Source organism: Pleurodeles waltl, chromosome 11, assembly GCF_031143425.1.
Source record: "Pleurodeles waltl isolate 20211129_DDA chromosome 11, aPleWal1.hap1.20221129, whole genome shotgun sequence".
Classification (NCBI taxonomy): domain Eukaryota; kingdom Metazoa; phylum Chordata; class Amphibia; order Caudata; family Salamandridae; genus Pleurodeles; species Pleurodeles waltl.
Window position 1 is genome coordinate 15896630 of NC_090450.1, and position 16724 is coordinate 15913353.

Below are 16724 nucleotides of genomic sequence, written 5' to 3' on the forward strand. Positions count from 1 at the left end.
TCTTTCCCAGGGTGCCATGCCCACAAATCACTGCCTGTGGTATAGGTAGGTCACCCCTCTAGCAGGCCTTACAACCCTAAGGCAGGGTGCACTATACTACTGGTGAGGGCATACCTGCATGAGCAATATGCCCCTACAGTGTCTAAGTCCATTGTTACAGATTGTAAATGCAGTGTGGCTATTTTTAAGTACATGGGCTGGGAGTTTGTCATAACAAGCTCCACAGCTCCATGATGGCTTCACTGAAGACTGGGAAGTTTGGTATCAAACTTTTCAGAATAATAAACCCACACTGATGCCAGTGTTGGATTTATTGTAAAATGCACACAGAGGGCATCTTAGAGATGCCCCCTGTATTGTACCCAACCCTTTAGTGCAGGGCTGACTAGTCCGCCACCCCTCCCTCTAGAACGCTCCTGATAGAAGCACCATTCCCTCAGGTTTTCTACCGCACGTCATGCTAGGGAGTCTCCATTTAGCTCTGCTCAGTCAAATCTCCAGAGCAGTCTATCTCTATTTTTACTTCAAAGAAAGTGGATTTCTTCAGCAAGTAAGGTGTCCTCTTATTTTACTTAAAGGAGCTGTATTTTGACAAAATCCAGCATGTAAGATAATTAAAAGAAAAGTCTTTTTAGAGCCTGTAAAACCTGTGGGAAGAAAAGACTTCACTTTGAAGACCCACACAGGGACTACATTTATTGCCTCTATCCTGACCATGTAGCCAAAGACTGCAAGGTATGCAGAACCTTTTCCAACAAAACCCTAGAGGACAGAGGGTAGGCTACTGATTTGGCTCCAGAAGTTGAAATCCAGATCAAACCCAGTGCCTGGTTCTGACAGGGAGGAGTCCTCCTCCTCAAAATTACAAAAAAAAGAGGCAGATCTCATCAAGTCCACTATTCTGAGGATCCACCTAGAAAAGCTAATAAAAAGACCAAACAGGTGTCTTCTAAAGCTGGCAGTCCTTCCAGTTCTCGCCACAGGAGTTCTGTTTCATCTAAAGACACTTTAAGGAACGTTCTGTCTCCTCAGAATGCAGGAAAAGAGCCTTTTCTGAGCCCCTAATGCCACCTCCTGTGGTAAAACATGCCAGAAGCTGTCTGAAAAATCTACGACGACACCGTTGACGACCGCATCGTCAAGAGCACCGTCGACGGTAGTGTCTATAGGTGTCTTTACAGCCTTGTCGTTGACTACGACAACATCTACTGTCTCTACAGCTGCTTCCTCTTCAATGACGGTCATCTCGACGACCTCCTCGTCAACGGCGTTTGTGGTCACTTTGCCCATCGCCTCTCCTCCGTCGATGCTGCCGGTGAGACTGTCTACGATGGTGCTACCGTCGTCTGCTTCCTAGTCAACGAGACTTTCTCCGTCGTCCGTGATGTTGGCGCTGCCGGCGACAATGCCATCCAGGAGAGTTAAAGGAGATAGGAAGTCTGATTTCCTTTCGCCATTGGTGACATCTCCAAGTAGGGTATCAGCGTTGATGCCTACACATCTCCTGGGACAAGAAAATTCGGAAGACGAAGGCCCTTTTCGGGTTGCCCATAGCCCATCAGAATTGCATGTCAAGTGCCAGGATCTAGAGGAGGACGTATAGCATGATCCGCACTCATTTTATCCACAACCACACCAGTATCCTTATCAAGAACAGATGGTTTCTTTGCCAGGATCGCTCATAGCTGACTTGCAGCTGATGTTGGATGACTAAAGGAGGCGGTTTCCACCAACTGGCTCGGAGGTACAGCAACCTTCTATCACACCCTCTGTGCCGCTTTCTTCTACTCCGGTTCATCCAGGGTTCCAACCATTGCATGTACCACCGTAGATGCCAGCTTCAATCCCTACACAGGATCTGTCCTCCTCTGATGAGAGAGGAGGGAGAATTGCCGGATGCCATAACAGTGGGTTGATTATCAGATTCCTACTCCGTCCTCACCCTCCCCGGTTCCAGTGGATTCCCCTCCTGGTGACATCAGGGGTTTTCACAACTTGCTGAAAAGAGCTACAAAGAGATTTGAGCTGCCCATGCCCACGAAGCAGACGGACTGCTTCTCGCATGATTTCAAGGAACCATTTCGGAAACGTGTGAAATCTCTGCCAATTGTGGACTATATTTGGGATAAGGGCATCAAGGTAATGAAGAACCTGGCGACAGTCACCCCAGTTCTGCCTCACCTTGACAAATATAAAGTCCCTGAAGACTCTCCAGCCTGCCTCACGGGCCATCCCAAACCAGACTCCGTCATTGCCCAAGTGGCGCAACATAGATCCAGGAACCCTTAGCGCCAATCTACTCCACCAGACAAGGAGGGTAGGAGGCTTCATAATATAGGGAAGTGTTTCTTTGATGGCTTAGCTCATAAGAGCTTCTGATTATTTGGCTATCATAGGCAGATATGATAGGGCGCAATGTCCGCCCATAGCTGTCTATCTGGATCAGCTGCCAGAGGATTCTAAAGTGGAAGCCAAGAAAGTCTTGCAAGAAGGGGAGAGGTCTTCTGCCGAAGTCATAGACTGTGTGATGGATATCGCCACCATGGCTTTCCGACAGAGGCGGGTGCCGCGGTCCTCAGAAGGCAGGGTTGGCTCCGGGCGACTTCGTTTAGACCCGAAGTTCAAAACAAAATTCTGGACCTTCCTTTTGATGGTGAAGCCCTATTCGAGAAGCACATTGATGATGTGCTTCAGTCAATAAAGACGGATACAGACACAGCCAGGTCGCTTGGCACTCTACAGTTTAAAAGACAGCGCTTTCGGGACTAGAGGTCGGGGGGTATTCATCGTATAGAAGTGGCTTCCAACAGTATAGATACCCCTCTGTCTCTGCGGCTTCTCAGTCCTTTCGTCCCCAGTTCCAACAGAGATGGCCTCCGCAAGCGGCTTATTCGAGACCTTCACATAGAGGAAAAGCTGAAAGGCAAGCGAAGGACACAGGGTGTAGAAAATGACTTAATAGCGTCTCCAGCTGCGAGCCTTCCTTTGGATACAAACTAGGGGGAAGGATTTCCCTTTACTTTCACAATTGGCAAAAGATAACATCAGACCAATGGGTCCTAAATCTCATTCAATTTGGCCATACTTTGCAATTCTTGCAGTACCCTCCTACAAGACAATACCTGCCCTCCCTCGAAGGGTAAAGCATCTGCTCAAGCAGGAAGTCAAGTTGATGCTCCTCAAGGGAGCTATAGAGAGTTCCACATCAGGAAAAAAGAAAGGGTTACTACTCTCGATTCTTCCCGCTTCGAAAGAAGCGGAAAAGTTGGCGACCAATCCTAGACCTCAGGGATCTCAATACTTATCTCAAGAATCAATCATTCCGTATGATCACACTAACAGACATCCTGTCCCTTCTAAACCCCGGGAGATTACATGTCCACCCTTGATTTGCAGGACGCATATTTCCATATCCCTATACATCCTTCCAACAGGAAGTACCTCAGATTTGTAGTAGCCGGAGACCATTTCCAGTTCAAAGTGTTACCCTTCGATCTGAAATCGGCTCCCAGAGTCATTACCAAGTGCTTGGCTCCAGTAGCAGCTTTCCTCAGAAGGCAGAACCATCAAGTCTTCCCGTATCTAGACGATTGGCAGGTCAAGGCCAGATCCAGGTCTCAGGCAGGGCGGTCCACAAGCGCTTGCATCGAACTGTTCTCGGACCTGGGCTTTACAGTCAACCGCGAAAAGTCAGCCTTCCAGCCCTTAAAAAGGAGAACCTTTCTAGGGGCAATATTGGACGCTTCCACCAACAATACAACTCCTACAGAGGACAGACTGAGAAAGCTAATTTCCTTTGTGAGGCGCTTACAAAAAAGAAAGTATGTTTCAGGTCGCCTCTTCAAGTCCCTGTTGGGGATGATGTCCTCCTGCATTCCACTGGTACCTTTCTGTAGTCTCAGAATGAGACCCCTACAGGAGCAGCTAGATCTTCAGTGGACGCAGTCCAAGGATCTTTCGACTATGTCATCTGAATAACTAAGCCCATGATGTCACCTCTAGCTTGGTGGACTCAGGAGTCTCACTTAGCAAGGGGACTTTCTTTTCGTCCCAAACAAGCTCCACGGGTGATTACTACAGACTCTTCTCTCGAAGGTTGGGGTGATTTTCTTCCAAAAATAAAAGGTTCATCAGTACTCATTCGGACGGACACCTCTACAACGATGCATTATTATATCAACAAGCAGGGAGGAACTAGGACTCTGCTCTTATCGAGAGAATCTCAGCGCATTTTGGAATGGTCTATCAGCCACCAGATAAACCTTCGAGCAGAGCATGTCCCAGGCGTACAGAACATTATTGCAGAGTCTCTGAGCAGGTCCCGATCGTCCAACCATGAATGGGAGTTGGATGAAGGGGGTCTTGAATCAAGTCTTCTCCCTATGGGGAAAACCAAACCTGGATCTCTTCGCCACCCCGCAAAATGCTGATTCTTCGCAAGTCCGAATCACCATTGGGGCTCTTATGGGGAATGCGTTTTCCATGGCATGGTCAGGAATTTATGCTTAGGCTTTTCCTCCCATTCCCCTAATACCAAGAGTTCTAGCGAAGATCAAACGCTGCAAGCTCCTTCTGATTGCGCCAGTATGGCCTCGCCAGTTTTGGTATACAGAACTCCTTCACCTCTCACAGAACCACAGCATCCCTCTACCAGTGATTCCCTCCCTGCTTACAATGCACAAGGGCAAAGATCTCCACCCGGATCCGGCTTCACTTCACTTGACAGCCTGGCTCCTGAGCACCGTGAGTTTGTACATCTAGATATACCTTCGGATTGTAGAGCCATCCTCTCCAGAGCTGCAGCTGAGAGTACCGGCAAATGTTATCGTCTGAAGTGGAGAAGGTTTTGCTCATGGTGTGCACAAGCTCAGGTGCATCCTTTGATTCATCGCCACAGCAAATACTGCCTTATCTTCTCCTCTTGGCCAGATCGGGGTTGGCTATTTCCTCGACTAAGGTCCACTTGGCAGAGATTTCCCGCTATAGGCGTACAGAGAACGTACGTCCTTTGTGGTCTGCAAGGGTCATAAAGCTGTTTAAGGGTCGGTTCAGGTCTTTCCCTCCAGTTCGTCGTCGTCCTCCATCGTGGCACCTTAATTTGGTCTTGCCTCAATTAATGAAACCTCAGTTTTAGCCAATTCACAAGGTGGAATTTGAAGTTTTTCCTGGAAGGTCTCTCTCCTTCTCGCTCTTACCTCAGCCTGAAGAGAGTGAGATTCAGCCATTCACTATCCAAGATCTTTTCTTGCAGTTCAAGAGACCAAGGTGATTTTACGAACAAACCCAAAATTTATACCTACAGTCCAGTTGGATTTTCGTATAAACTAGCCAGTGGTACTGAAGTCATACTTTCCAAATCCATCGACGCCAGCGGCGCAAGCTCTGCATTCATTGGACGTTCATAGGTGCCTGAAGTTTTATCTCGATAGAACTAAGCAATTTAGGCTATTGAACCAGTTTTTTGTGGCATTTAGTGCTCCGCGTAAGGGCTGAGCATTATCCAAGCAGGGGATTGCAAGGTGGATAGTCTCTGCCATGAACTATTGTCATTCAGCGGCAGAAAACCCTTGCAGGATCCAGCACGTGCACATTCAACAAAGAAAATGGTTGCATCCATGGCACTTTTTGCAGGAGTTCCCATCCAGGACATCTGCAGGGCAGCCACGTGGAAGTCAACGCATACTTTTGCAAGACATTACTGTTTAGAAGAAACTCAGCAAGGTGATATGGCGGTAGGACAAGCGGTTTTACAGCATCTTTTCTGGTAATGGTGAGCTGTTGTATTTCTTTATTCCCTTTCTCCCGCTAGCCCAGTTTACTTTGCGCACATTGTATAGCTTTGTCTCTTCCTTTAAGGTTGTAATATTTTTTTTATTTTTCTAGCCAAGGTGTGACGTTCTTTTATCATATTCAATTGCTTATCTAATATGGTATCTTTCGTACATGATCTTTTTCTTCAATGATTCTGCTAATATAAGTATGTTCCAGGACTATATGTGTATATATGTGTAGAAGTACATCTAAAGGTATGGATTGATGCTATACAATGTGCTCCATTACTGCTTGCTATTCTGATTCAAGCATGTGAATCTATGAAAGTTCCAATACCGGAGTAAGAAATTAAGTTACTTACCTGTAACTGTAGGTTCGATGGCATCTGTCGCTGTAGATACGCATGTTCTGCAATAGCTCGCCATCTGGTGTTGGGCCGGAGTGTTACAAGTTGTTTTTCTTCGAAGAAGTCTTTCGAGTCACGGGACCGAGTGACTCCTCCTTTTGTCTCCATTGCGCATGGGCGTCGACTCCATCTTCGATTGTTTTTTTTCCGCCATCGGGTTTGGACGTGTTCCTGTCGCTCCGAGTTTCGGAACGGAAAAAATAGTTAATTTCGGAAGATTTTCGTCGGTATTGTTGTGTTCGGGATCGGCGTACTTAGATTCCACACCGCATCGAAGATCGAAGAGCTCCGGTGCCCTTCGGGGTAGTTTTTCGATCCTCCGTCGGGGCCTGGTCGGCCCGACCGCGTGCTGAAGAACGCCGATGGAACGGACCCCGTTCCGTTTCTGCCCCAAATGCCACAATAAATACCCCTACACAGACCAACACTTGGTCTGCAACCTGTGCCTGTCACCTGAGCACAGCGAAGACACCTGCGAGGCCTGTCGTGCGTTCCGGTCCCGAAAAACACTCCGAGACCGTCGAGCCAGAAGACTTCAAATGGCGTCCGCACCGACAGCCCAACGGGAGTTCGAGGAACAAGAAGAGGAAGGTACCTTCTCGATCCAAGACTCAGACTCCGAAGGATTCGACGATACACAAACCGTGAGTAAGACTTCGAAAACCACACAAAGAAACATTTACAAGGCCCAGGGGACGCCACTGCCACCAGGCCATGGCTCGACCCATAAATTCGGTGACCGACCGTCGGCACCGAAAAAGGCCCAAACAGTGCCGAGATCGTCCGACTCCGGTCGAGACACCGGCACGCAGCCTTCTCGGGACCGAGAAAGTGCTGGAGACAAGCCTCGACACCGAGATGCCGGTGTGGACACGGCTCGACGCCGAGACAGCGGCACTGAAACAGATCGACGCCGAGAGGTTTCGGCCCGAAAAGGAAAAAAGTCACCTCGGAGCCGAAAAAACACGCAGACAAAGTTTCGATGCCGAAACAAACTGCAAGCGACCCAGCTTCAGGCTCTTATACAGAAGAGCACTCGCTAACCTCCCAAATGCAAAAGCATAGGTTTGAGGAAGAGCTACAAGCAACTGATGTGGACCATACGCAAAAGCGTATCTTCATTCAGCAGGGGACAGGAAAAATAAGCACCCTTCCCCCCATTAGGAGAAAGAGAGGGTTGGAGTTCCAGACGGAACAAGCACCACAACCAAAAGTGGTGAAAAGAGTTACACCACCACCACCCTCTCCTCCGCCCGTGATTAACGTTTCACCAGCACAAACGCCATCACACTCCCCAGCTCACACCACCATGAGCCAGGGTGACCAAGATCAGGACGCATGGGACCTATACGACGCCCCAGTGTCAGATAACAGCCCGGAGGCATACCCTACAAAACCATCTCCACCAGAAGACAGCACCGCGTACTCTCAGGTGGTGGCTAGAGCAGCACAATTTCACAACGTAAGCCTCCACTCAGAACAGGTCGAGGATGATTTCTTGTTCAACACACTCTCCTCCACCCACAGCTCCTACCAAAGCCTGCCTATGCTCCCTGGTATGCTCCGGCACGCAAAAGACATATTTAAGGATCCGGTCAAAAGTAGGGCAATCACACCAAGGGTGGAAAAAAAGTATAAGCCGCCTCCTACGGACCCGGTTTTCATCACAACACAGCTGCCACCAGACTCTGTTTTTGTAGGAGCAGCTAGAAAAAGGGCCAACTCTCACACATCTGGAGATGCACCACCCCCAGATAAAGAAAGCCGCAAGTTCGATGCAGCTGGTAAGAGAGTCGCAGCACAAGCTGCAAACCAGTGGCGCATCGCGAACTCCCAGGCACTACTTGCGCGCTATGACAGAGCCCACTGGGACGAGATGCAACATCTCATTGAACATCTGCCCAAGGACTTCCAAAATAGGGCAAAACAAGTGGTTGAGGAGGGACAGACCATCTCCAACAACCAGATACGTTCCTCCATGGACGCTGCAGATACAGCTGCACGGACAATTAATACATCTGTAACTATCAGAAGGCATGCATGGCTCCGAACGTCTGGATTTAAACCAGAGATTCAACAAGCAGTTCTCAATATGCCTTTTAATAAAAAAGAACTGTTCGGTCCAGAAGTGGACACAGCGATTGAGAAACTCAAAAAAGATACGGACACTGCCAAAGCCATGGGCGCACTCTACTCCCCGCAGAGCAGAGGGAATTACAGCACATTCCGTAAAACGCCCTTTCGAGGGGGGTTTCGGGGTCAAAGCACACAAGCCAGCACCTCACAAGCAACACCGTCCACTTACCAGGGACAGTATAGAGGAGGTTTTCGGGGACAATATAGAGGAGGGCAATTCCCTAGAAATAGAGGGAGATTTCAAAGCCCCAAAACCCCTACTACTAAACAATGACTCACATGTCACTCACCCCCTCCACACAACACCAGTGGGGGGAAGAATAGGTCATTATTACAAAGCATGGGAGGAAATCACTACAGACACTTGGGTTCTAGCAATTATCCAACATGGTTATTGCATAGAATTTCTACAATTCCCTCCAAACATACCACCAAAAGCACAAAATTTAACAACACACCATTCCAATCTCCTGGAGATAGAAGTGCAGGCACTATTGCAAAAGAATGCAATCGAATTAGTGCCAAACACACAAATAAACACAGGAGTTTACTCACTGTACTTTCTGATACCAAAGAAGGACAAAACGCTGAGACCAATCCTAGACCTCAGAGTAGTGAACACTTTCATCAAATCAGACCACTTCCACATGGTCACACTACAAGAAGTATTGCCATTGCTAAAACTGCACGACTACATTGCAACTTTAGACCTCAAGGATGCTTATTTCCATATACCAATACACCCATCGCACAGGAAATACCTAAGGTTTGTATTCAAAGGAATACATTACCAATTCAAGGTACTGCCTTTCGGATTAACAACCGCACCAAGAGTCTTTACCAAATGTCTAGCAGTAGTCGCAGCACACATAAGAAGGCAGCAAATACATGTGTTCCCATATCTAGACGACTGGCTAATCAAGGCCCATTCGTTAATAGAGTGCTCAAATCACACAAATCATATCATACAAACCCTCTTCAAACTAGGGTTCACCGTCAATTTCACAAAATCCAAAATTCTGCCACGCAAGGTACAACAATACCTGGGAGCCATAATAGACACATCAAAAGGAGTAGCCACTCCAAGTCCACAAAGAATTCAAAATTTCAACACCATCATACAACGCATGTATCCAACACAAAAGATACAGGCAAAGATGGTATTACAACTCCTAGGCATGATGTCATCATGCATAGCCATTGTCCCAAACGCAAGACTGCACATGAGGCCCTTACAACAATGCCTAGCTGTAGGAAGATGGCTCTGTATGTGCTATTTCAAAGTAAGGAATAGCATGCACAGAGTCCAAGGGTTCCCCTTAGAGGTAAGATAGTGGCAAAAAGAGATAATACTAATGCTCTATTTTGTGGTAGTGTGGTCGAGCAGTAGGCTTATCCAAGGAGTAATGTTAAGCATTTGTTGTACATACACATAGACAATAAATGAGGTACACACACTCAGAGACAAATCCAGCCAATAGGTTTTTGTATAGAAAAATATCTTTTCTTAGTTTATTTTAAGAACCACAGGTTCAAATTCTACATGTAATATCTCATTCGAAAGGTATTGCAGGTAAGTACTTTAGGAACTTCAAATCATCAAAATTGCATGTATACTTTTCAAGTTATTCACAAATAGCTGTTTTAAAAGTGGACACTTAGTGCAATTTTCACAGTTCCTAGGGGAGGTAAGTATTTGTTAGGTTAACCAGGTAAGTAAGACACTTACAGGGCTTAGTTCTTGGTCCAAGGTAGCCCACCGTTGGGGGTTCCGAGCAACCCCAAAGTCACCACACCAGCAGCTCAGGGTCGGTCAGGTGCAGAGTTCAAAGTGGTGCCCAAAACACATAGGCTAGAATGGAGAGAAGGGGGTGCCCCGGTTCCGGTCTGCTTGCAGGTAAGTACCCGCGTCTTCGGAGGGCAGACCAGGGGGGTTTTGTAGGGCACCGGGGGGGACACAAGCCCACACAGAAATTTCACCCTCAGCGGCGCGGGGGCGGCCGGGTGCAGTGTAGAAACAAGCGTCGGGTTCGCAGTGTTAGTCTATGAGAGATCTCGGGATCTCTTCAGCGCTGCAGGCAGGCAAGGGGGGGGTTCCTCGGGGAAACCTCCACTTGGGCAAGGGAGAGGGACTCCTGGGGGTCACTTCTCCAGTGAAAGTCCGGTCCTTCAGGTCCTGGGGGCTGCGGGTGCAGGGTCTCTCCCAGGTGTCGGGACTTTGGATTCAAAGAGTCGCGGTCAGGGGAAGCCTCAGGATTCCCTCTGCAGGCGGCGCTGTGGGGGCTCAGGGGGGACAGGTTTTGGTACTCACAGTATCAGAGTAGTCCTGGGGTCCCTCCTGAGGTGTCGGTTCTCCACCAGCCGAGTCGGGGTCGCCGGGTGCAGTGTTGCAAGTCTCACGCTTCTTGCGGGGAGCTTGCAGGGTTCTTTAAAGCTGCTGAAAACAAAGTTGCAGCTTTTCTTGGAGCAGGTCCGCTGTCCTCGGGAGTTTCTTGTCTTTTCGAAGCAGGGGCAGTCCTCAGAGGATGTCGAGGTCGCTGGTCCCTTTGGAAGGCGTCGCTGGAGCAGGATCTTTGGAAGGCAGGAGACAGGCCGGTGAGTTTCTGGAGCCAAGGCAGTTGTCGTCTTCTGGTCTTCCGCTGCAGGGGTTTTCAGCTAGGCAGTCCTTCTTCTTGTAGTTGCAGGAATCTAAATTTCTAGGGTTCAGGGTAGCCCTTAAATACTAAATTTAAGGGCGTGTTTAGGTCTGGGGGGTTAGTAGCCAATGGCTACTAGCCCTGAGGGTGGGTACACCCTCTTTGTGCCTCCTCCCAAGGGGAGGGGGTCACAATCCTAACCCTATTGGGGGAATCCTCCATCTGCAAGATGGAGGATTTCTAAAAGTTAGTCACTTCAGCTCAGGACACCTTAGGGGCTGTCCTGACTGGCCAGTGACTCCTCCTTGTTTTTCTCATTATTTTCTCCGGCCTTGCCGCCAAAAGTGGGGCCTGGCCGGAGGGGGCGGGCAACTCCACTAGCTGGAGTGTCCTGCTGGGTTGGCACAAAGGAGGTGAGCCTTTGAGGCTCACCGCCAGGTGTGACAATTCCTGCCTGGGGGAGGTGTTAGCATCTCCACCCAGTGCAGGCTTTGTTACTGGCCTCAGAGTGACAAAGGCACTCTCCCCATGGGGCCAGCAACATGTCTCGGTTTGTGGCAGGCTGCTAAAACTAGTCAGCCTACACAGATAGTCGGTTAAGTTTCAGGGGGCACCTCTAAGGTGCCCTCTGGGGTGTATTTTACAATAAAATGTACACTGGCATCAGTGTGCATTTATTGTGCTGAGAAGTTTGATACCAAACTTCCCAGTTTTCAGTGTAGCCATTATGGTGCTGTGGAGTTCGTGTTTGACAGACTCCCAGACCATATACTCTTATGGCTACCCTGCACTTACAATGTCTAAGGTTTTGTTTAGACACTGTAGGGGTACCATGCTCATGCACTGGTACCCTCACCTATGGTATAGTGCACCCTGCCTTAGGGCTGTAAGGCCTGCTAGAGGGGTGTCTTACCTATACTGCATAGGCAGTGAGAGGCTGGCATGGCACCCTGAGGGGAGTGCCATGTCGACTTACTCGTTTTGTCCTCACTAGCACACACAAGCTGGCAAGCAGTGTGTCTGTGCTGAGTGAGAGGTCTCCAGGGTGGCATAAGACATGCTGCAGCCCTTAGAGACCTTCCTTGGCATCAGGGCCCTTGGTACTAGAAGTACCAGTTACAAGGGACTTATCTGGATGCCAGGGTCTGCCAATTGTGGATACAAAAGTACAGGTTAGGGAAAGAACACTGGTGCTGGGGCCTGGTTAGCAGGCCTCAGCACACTTTCAATTGTAAACATAGCATCAGCAAAGGCAAAAAGTCAGGGGGCAACCATGCCAAGGAGGCATTTCCTTACACTAGCATCACAGTGGTCTCAAGCACAGGGTCACCTTCTAGATCTGGTGTTAATAGACCGCCAAACTTACCTCTCGCTTCTGTGGTGGAACAACATAAATTTAAACAAGGGGCGGCCTTTCCAAGACCCAGTGCCACAATACGTAATAACAGATGCTTCCATGACAGGGTGGGGAGCACACCTCAATCAACACAGCATACAAGGACAATGGAACGTACATCAAACAAAACTGCATATCAATCACCTAGAACTTCTAGCAGTTTTTCAAGCACTAAAAGCTTTCCAACCAATAATAGTTCACAAATACATTCTCGTCAAAACAGACAACATGACAACAATGTATTATCTAAACAAGCAGGGAGGGACGCACTCCACGCAGTTAAGCCTTCTAGCACAAAAAATGTGGCATTGGGCAATTCACAACCAAATTCGCCTAATTGCACAGTTTATACCAGGGATACAAAATCAACTCGCAGACAATCTCTCTCGAGATCACCAACAGGTCCACGAATGGGAAATTCACCCCCAAATACTGAACACTTATTTCAAACTCTGGGGAACACCTCAGATAGACTTGTTTGCGACAAGGGAGAACGCAAAATGCCAAAACTTCGCATCCAGATACCCACACAAACAATCCCAAGGCAATGCCCTATGGATGAACTGGTCAGGGATATTTGCTTACGCTTTTCCTCCTCTCCCTCTCCTTCCTTACCTGGTAAACAAACTCAGTCAAAGCAAACTCAAACTCATATTGATAGCACCAACTTGGGCAAGGCAACCCTGGTACACAACGCTGCTAGACCTATCAGTGGTACCCTGCATCAAATTGCCCAACAGGCCAGATCTGTTGACACAGCACAACCAAAAGATCAGACACCCAGATCCAGCATCGCTGAATCTAGCAATCTGGCTCCTGAAATCCTAGAATTCGGGCACTTACAACTTACCCAAGAATGTATGGAAGTCATAAAACAAGCAAGAAGGCCATCCACCAGGCACTGCTATGCAAGTAAATGGAAGAGGTTTGTTTGCTACTGCCATATTAATCAAATACAACCATTACACACAACTCCAGAACATGTAGTGGGTTACTTGCTTCACTTACAAAAATCTAACCTAGCTTTCTCTTCCATTAAGATTCACCTTGCAGCAATATCTGCATACCTGCAGACTACCTATTCAACTTCCCTATATAAAATACCAGTCATTAAAGCATTCATGGAGGGCCTTAGGAGAATTATACCACCAAGAACACTACCTGTTCCTTCATGGAACCTAAATGTTGTCCTAACTAGACTTATGGGTCCACCTTTTGAACCCATGCACTCCTGCGACATACAGTTCCTAACCTGGAAGGTGGCATTTCTCATCGCCATTACTTCCCTGAGAAGAGTAAGCGAGATTCAGGCGTTTACTATACAGGAACCTTTTATACAACTACACAAAAATAAAGTCGTCCTAAGGACCAATCCTAAATTTTTGCCAAAGGTTATTTCACCGTTCCATCTAAATCAAACAGTGGAACTTCCAGTGTTCTTTCCACAGCCAGATACCGTAGCTGAAAGGGCACTACATACATTAGATGTCAAAAGAGCATTAATGTATTACATTGACAGAACAAAGAACATCAGAAAGACTAAACAACTCTTTATTGCATTTCAAAAACCTCATGCAGGAAACCCAATTTCAAAACAAGGTATAGCCAGATGGATAGTTAAATGCATCCAAATCTGCTACCTTAAAGCTAAACGACAGCTGCCCATTACACCAAGGGCACACTCAACCAGAAAGAAAGGTGCTACCATGGCCTTTCTAGGAAACATCCCAATGCAAGAAATATGTAAGGCAGCCACATGGTCTACGCCTCACACATTCACCAAGCACTACTGTGTAGACGTGTTATCCGCACAACAAGCCACAGTAGGTCAAGCTGTATTAAGGACATTATTTCAGACTACTTCCACTCATACAGGCTGATCCACCGCTTTTGGGGAAATAACTGCTTACTAGTCTATGCAGAACATGCGTATCTACAGCGACAGATGCCATCGAACTGAAAATGTCACTTACCCAGTGTACATCTGTTCGTGGCATCAGTCGCAGTAGATTCGCATGTGCCCACCCGCCTCCCCGGGAGCCTGTAGCAGTTTGGAAGTTACCTTCAATTATTTATATATGTATCATCTCAACCTTAAATAGGTGCATACTTAGTCACTCCATTGCATGGGCACTATTACTACAATTCAACTCCTACCTCACCCTCTGCGGGGAAAAACAATCGAAGATGGAGTCGACGCCCATGCGCAATGGAGACAAAAGGAGGAGTCACTCGGTCCCGTGACTCGAAAGACTTCTTCGAAGAAAAACAACTTGTAACACTCCGGCCCAACACCAGATGGCGAGCTATTGCAGAACATGCGAATCTACTGCGACTGATGCCACGAACAGATGTACACTGGGTAAGTGACATTTTCATTCTCCAGTATTGGATTCTTTCATAGATTCACATGCAACCTTCCCTCCTCCCCTAGGAAGCTCAGTTTCCTGTTTTTCGTCAGAAACTCTGACACTCGTGCTTGAGAAAATCTGAGGGAAGGGAGCTCCTCTCAGGAGGGTTCTAGAGGGAGTGGAAGCTTGATGGGCTGGGGCTTGCTTTGGTCCTTTTTACTCAGAGATAAAGATAGGCTACTAAAGTGAAAGCCTTTGGCCCTTTTTCATTGCAGTAGCTTATATATATTGCTGTTTTGATGTACCGGGGGCTCCCATCTCGATGACTGGGAAGGATTCAAGCATGTGAAAGATTCCAATACTGGAGAACTAAAGTTACAGGTAAGTAACTTATTTTCTTATGGTGTCTCACATGCAGGAAATTCCTAAATAGACGAGAAAGGAGCAGGATCTAAGAGTACCAGAATCCCAATCCAGGAATCTTTCTCTACCAACCCCCCCCCCCCCCCCCCCTCTCCCCTCCCCTCTCCTTAATCTGCAACAGAAACCGCCCTTTTAAAATGGTCTTCTCAGTGTTGTAGATTGTTGGCTTGTGTCAGGTTAACAGATCCATTTTTTATTAAAAGCTTTTCCTAAGTCAAGGCCCGTTTGCATATTGCAGACAAATTGCTTTAAATCACTGTTGCCCCTAAGCCCCCCAGATTTCCATAGCAAGCTGCCATTCATTGGATTATTTGGACTCAAAGCGTTTACTCATTGGCGCCACTCGTAGTTTCTAGTAACCAGAACAATGGACTATAAACCGGCCAGGCCATTGGGTTGCATCATTGCTATGAGTTTAACCTCCGGGACTCGGTTGTCTGACTGCTGACACTTGTGCCAGCAGTGTTCATGAAGCCTTTATAATCTGTACCTACCAGAGCATCCAAGTGTGACCTTATGTTTGCTTTGCAGACTGCCAAGCCGTGTAACGTTTTAAACACCAACAAGGATACCATGGAAAACCTGCAGCTCTGCGTCCTGAATGTGGATGATGTGTGCCGGGCAGCAGCAGAGGTGGCTGGCCAGATGATCATCCGCCTTACCCATGACCATGAACTGCCGCTGGACTATACGCGCTACAGCGTCGAAGTTCTAAGCTTTGTGACGGCTCTTAGAGAATATAAGCAACAGCTGACTGTAAGTTCTTGTATTCTCCCCTACACAGTATCACGAACGTCATATGCAACTCTTAAAGTGAAGCTGTTGGCTAATGAGTGCCAATGTGGAAGGACTTTGCACAGCATTTTAGTTTCTCAGATATTTATTTTCGAAGCAGTATATTTAATTTCGTGCCTTAAACTATTAAACTCTTTAGTCATTCACTGTCATCTGTTTTACAGGTTGCTTTGAATAAACATCGAAAATTGCTCTCATATTTTCAAGTGGAATTAGATTAAAACAAAGAATGTTCGGAAATGTCTTGGCCTCCTGTAACTTAGACTCAACTAGGTCGAGCTAACAAAATGTTTGAGTGGTTTACCCTCCAGGATACCAGAGCATCCCAAACTTGTTGTGCTTTTTAGATTCAATGTTTTAAATCTAAGCAATGTCTGTACCGTAATGACTTTTATCCCCAAAGTAACCTTCAGGTACAGAAATGAGTTATCTTTTAATCCTAGTTCTCTTCCAGGAGATTCCTTGTTAAAAGCACAAGCTGCCTTTCCACCTCCCCAGATGAGAGGCTTTATTTTTGTCTTTCATTAGGTTTGTGGTATTTCATAGGATGAACCTAGCCAAAAGGCTTTGGGGCACTGTACATGGTCAAAGGTCAGCATAAAGGCAATGAGTGATAGTTGGTTAATGGACAGTTAATGCATTGTCTTGTAGCATGCTTTAGAGGTGGATCTTCAATTTGTTGCTAAGTTAAAGCAGCATTGATGCGGCTCTAATTGGTTTGAGGATGCTGTTCCAGTTCCTGGGTGCATCACTGGGAAAGGCCTACTGCTAGTTTGTGCATTTTGGTTTTTTTACCGTTCTTACACTGG

At 47.2% G+C, this 16724-nt stretch overlaps 1 protein-coding gene across 1 annotated transcript in view; it reads left to right on the top strand.

The window, feature by feature from the left end:
* The window catches only part of TFRC (transferrin receptor), a 148854-nt gene that overhangs the window by 108596 nt on the left and 23534 nt on the right, over positions 1 to 16724 (top strand). Inside the window, exon 17 of the mRNA XM_069212819.1 lies at positions 15652 to 15876. Within this exon, the coding sequence (XP_069068920.1) occupies positions 15652 to 15876 (225 nt within the window). The remainder of the gene's footprint in view (positions 1 to 15651; positions 15877 to 16724) is intronic.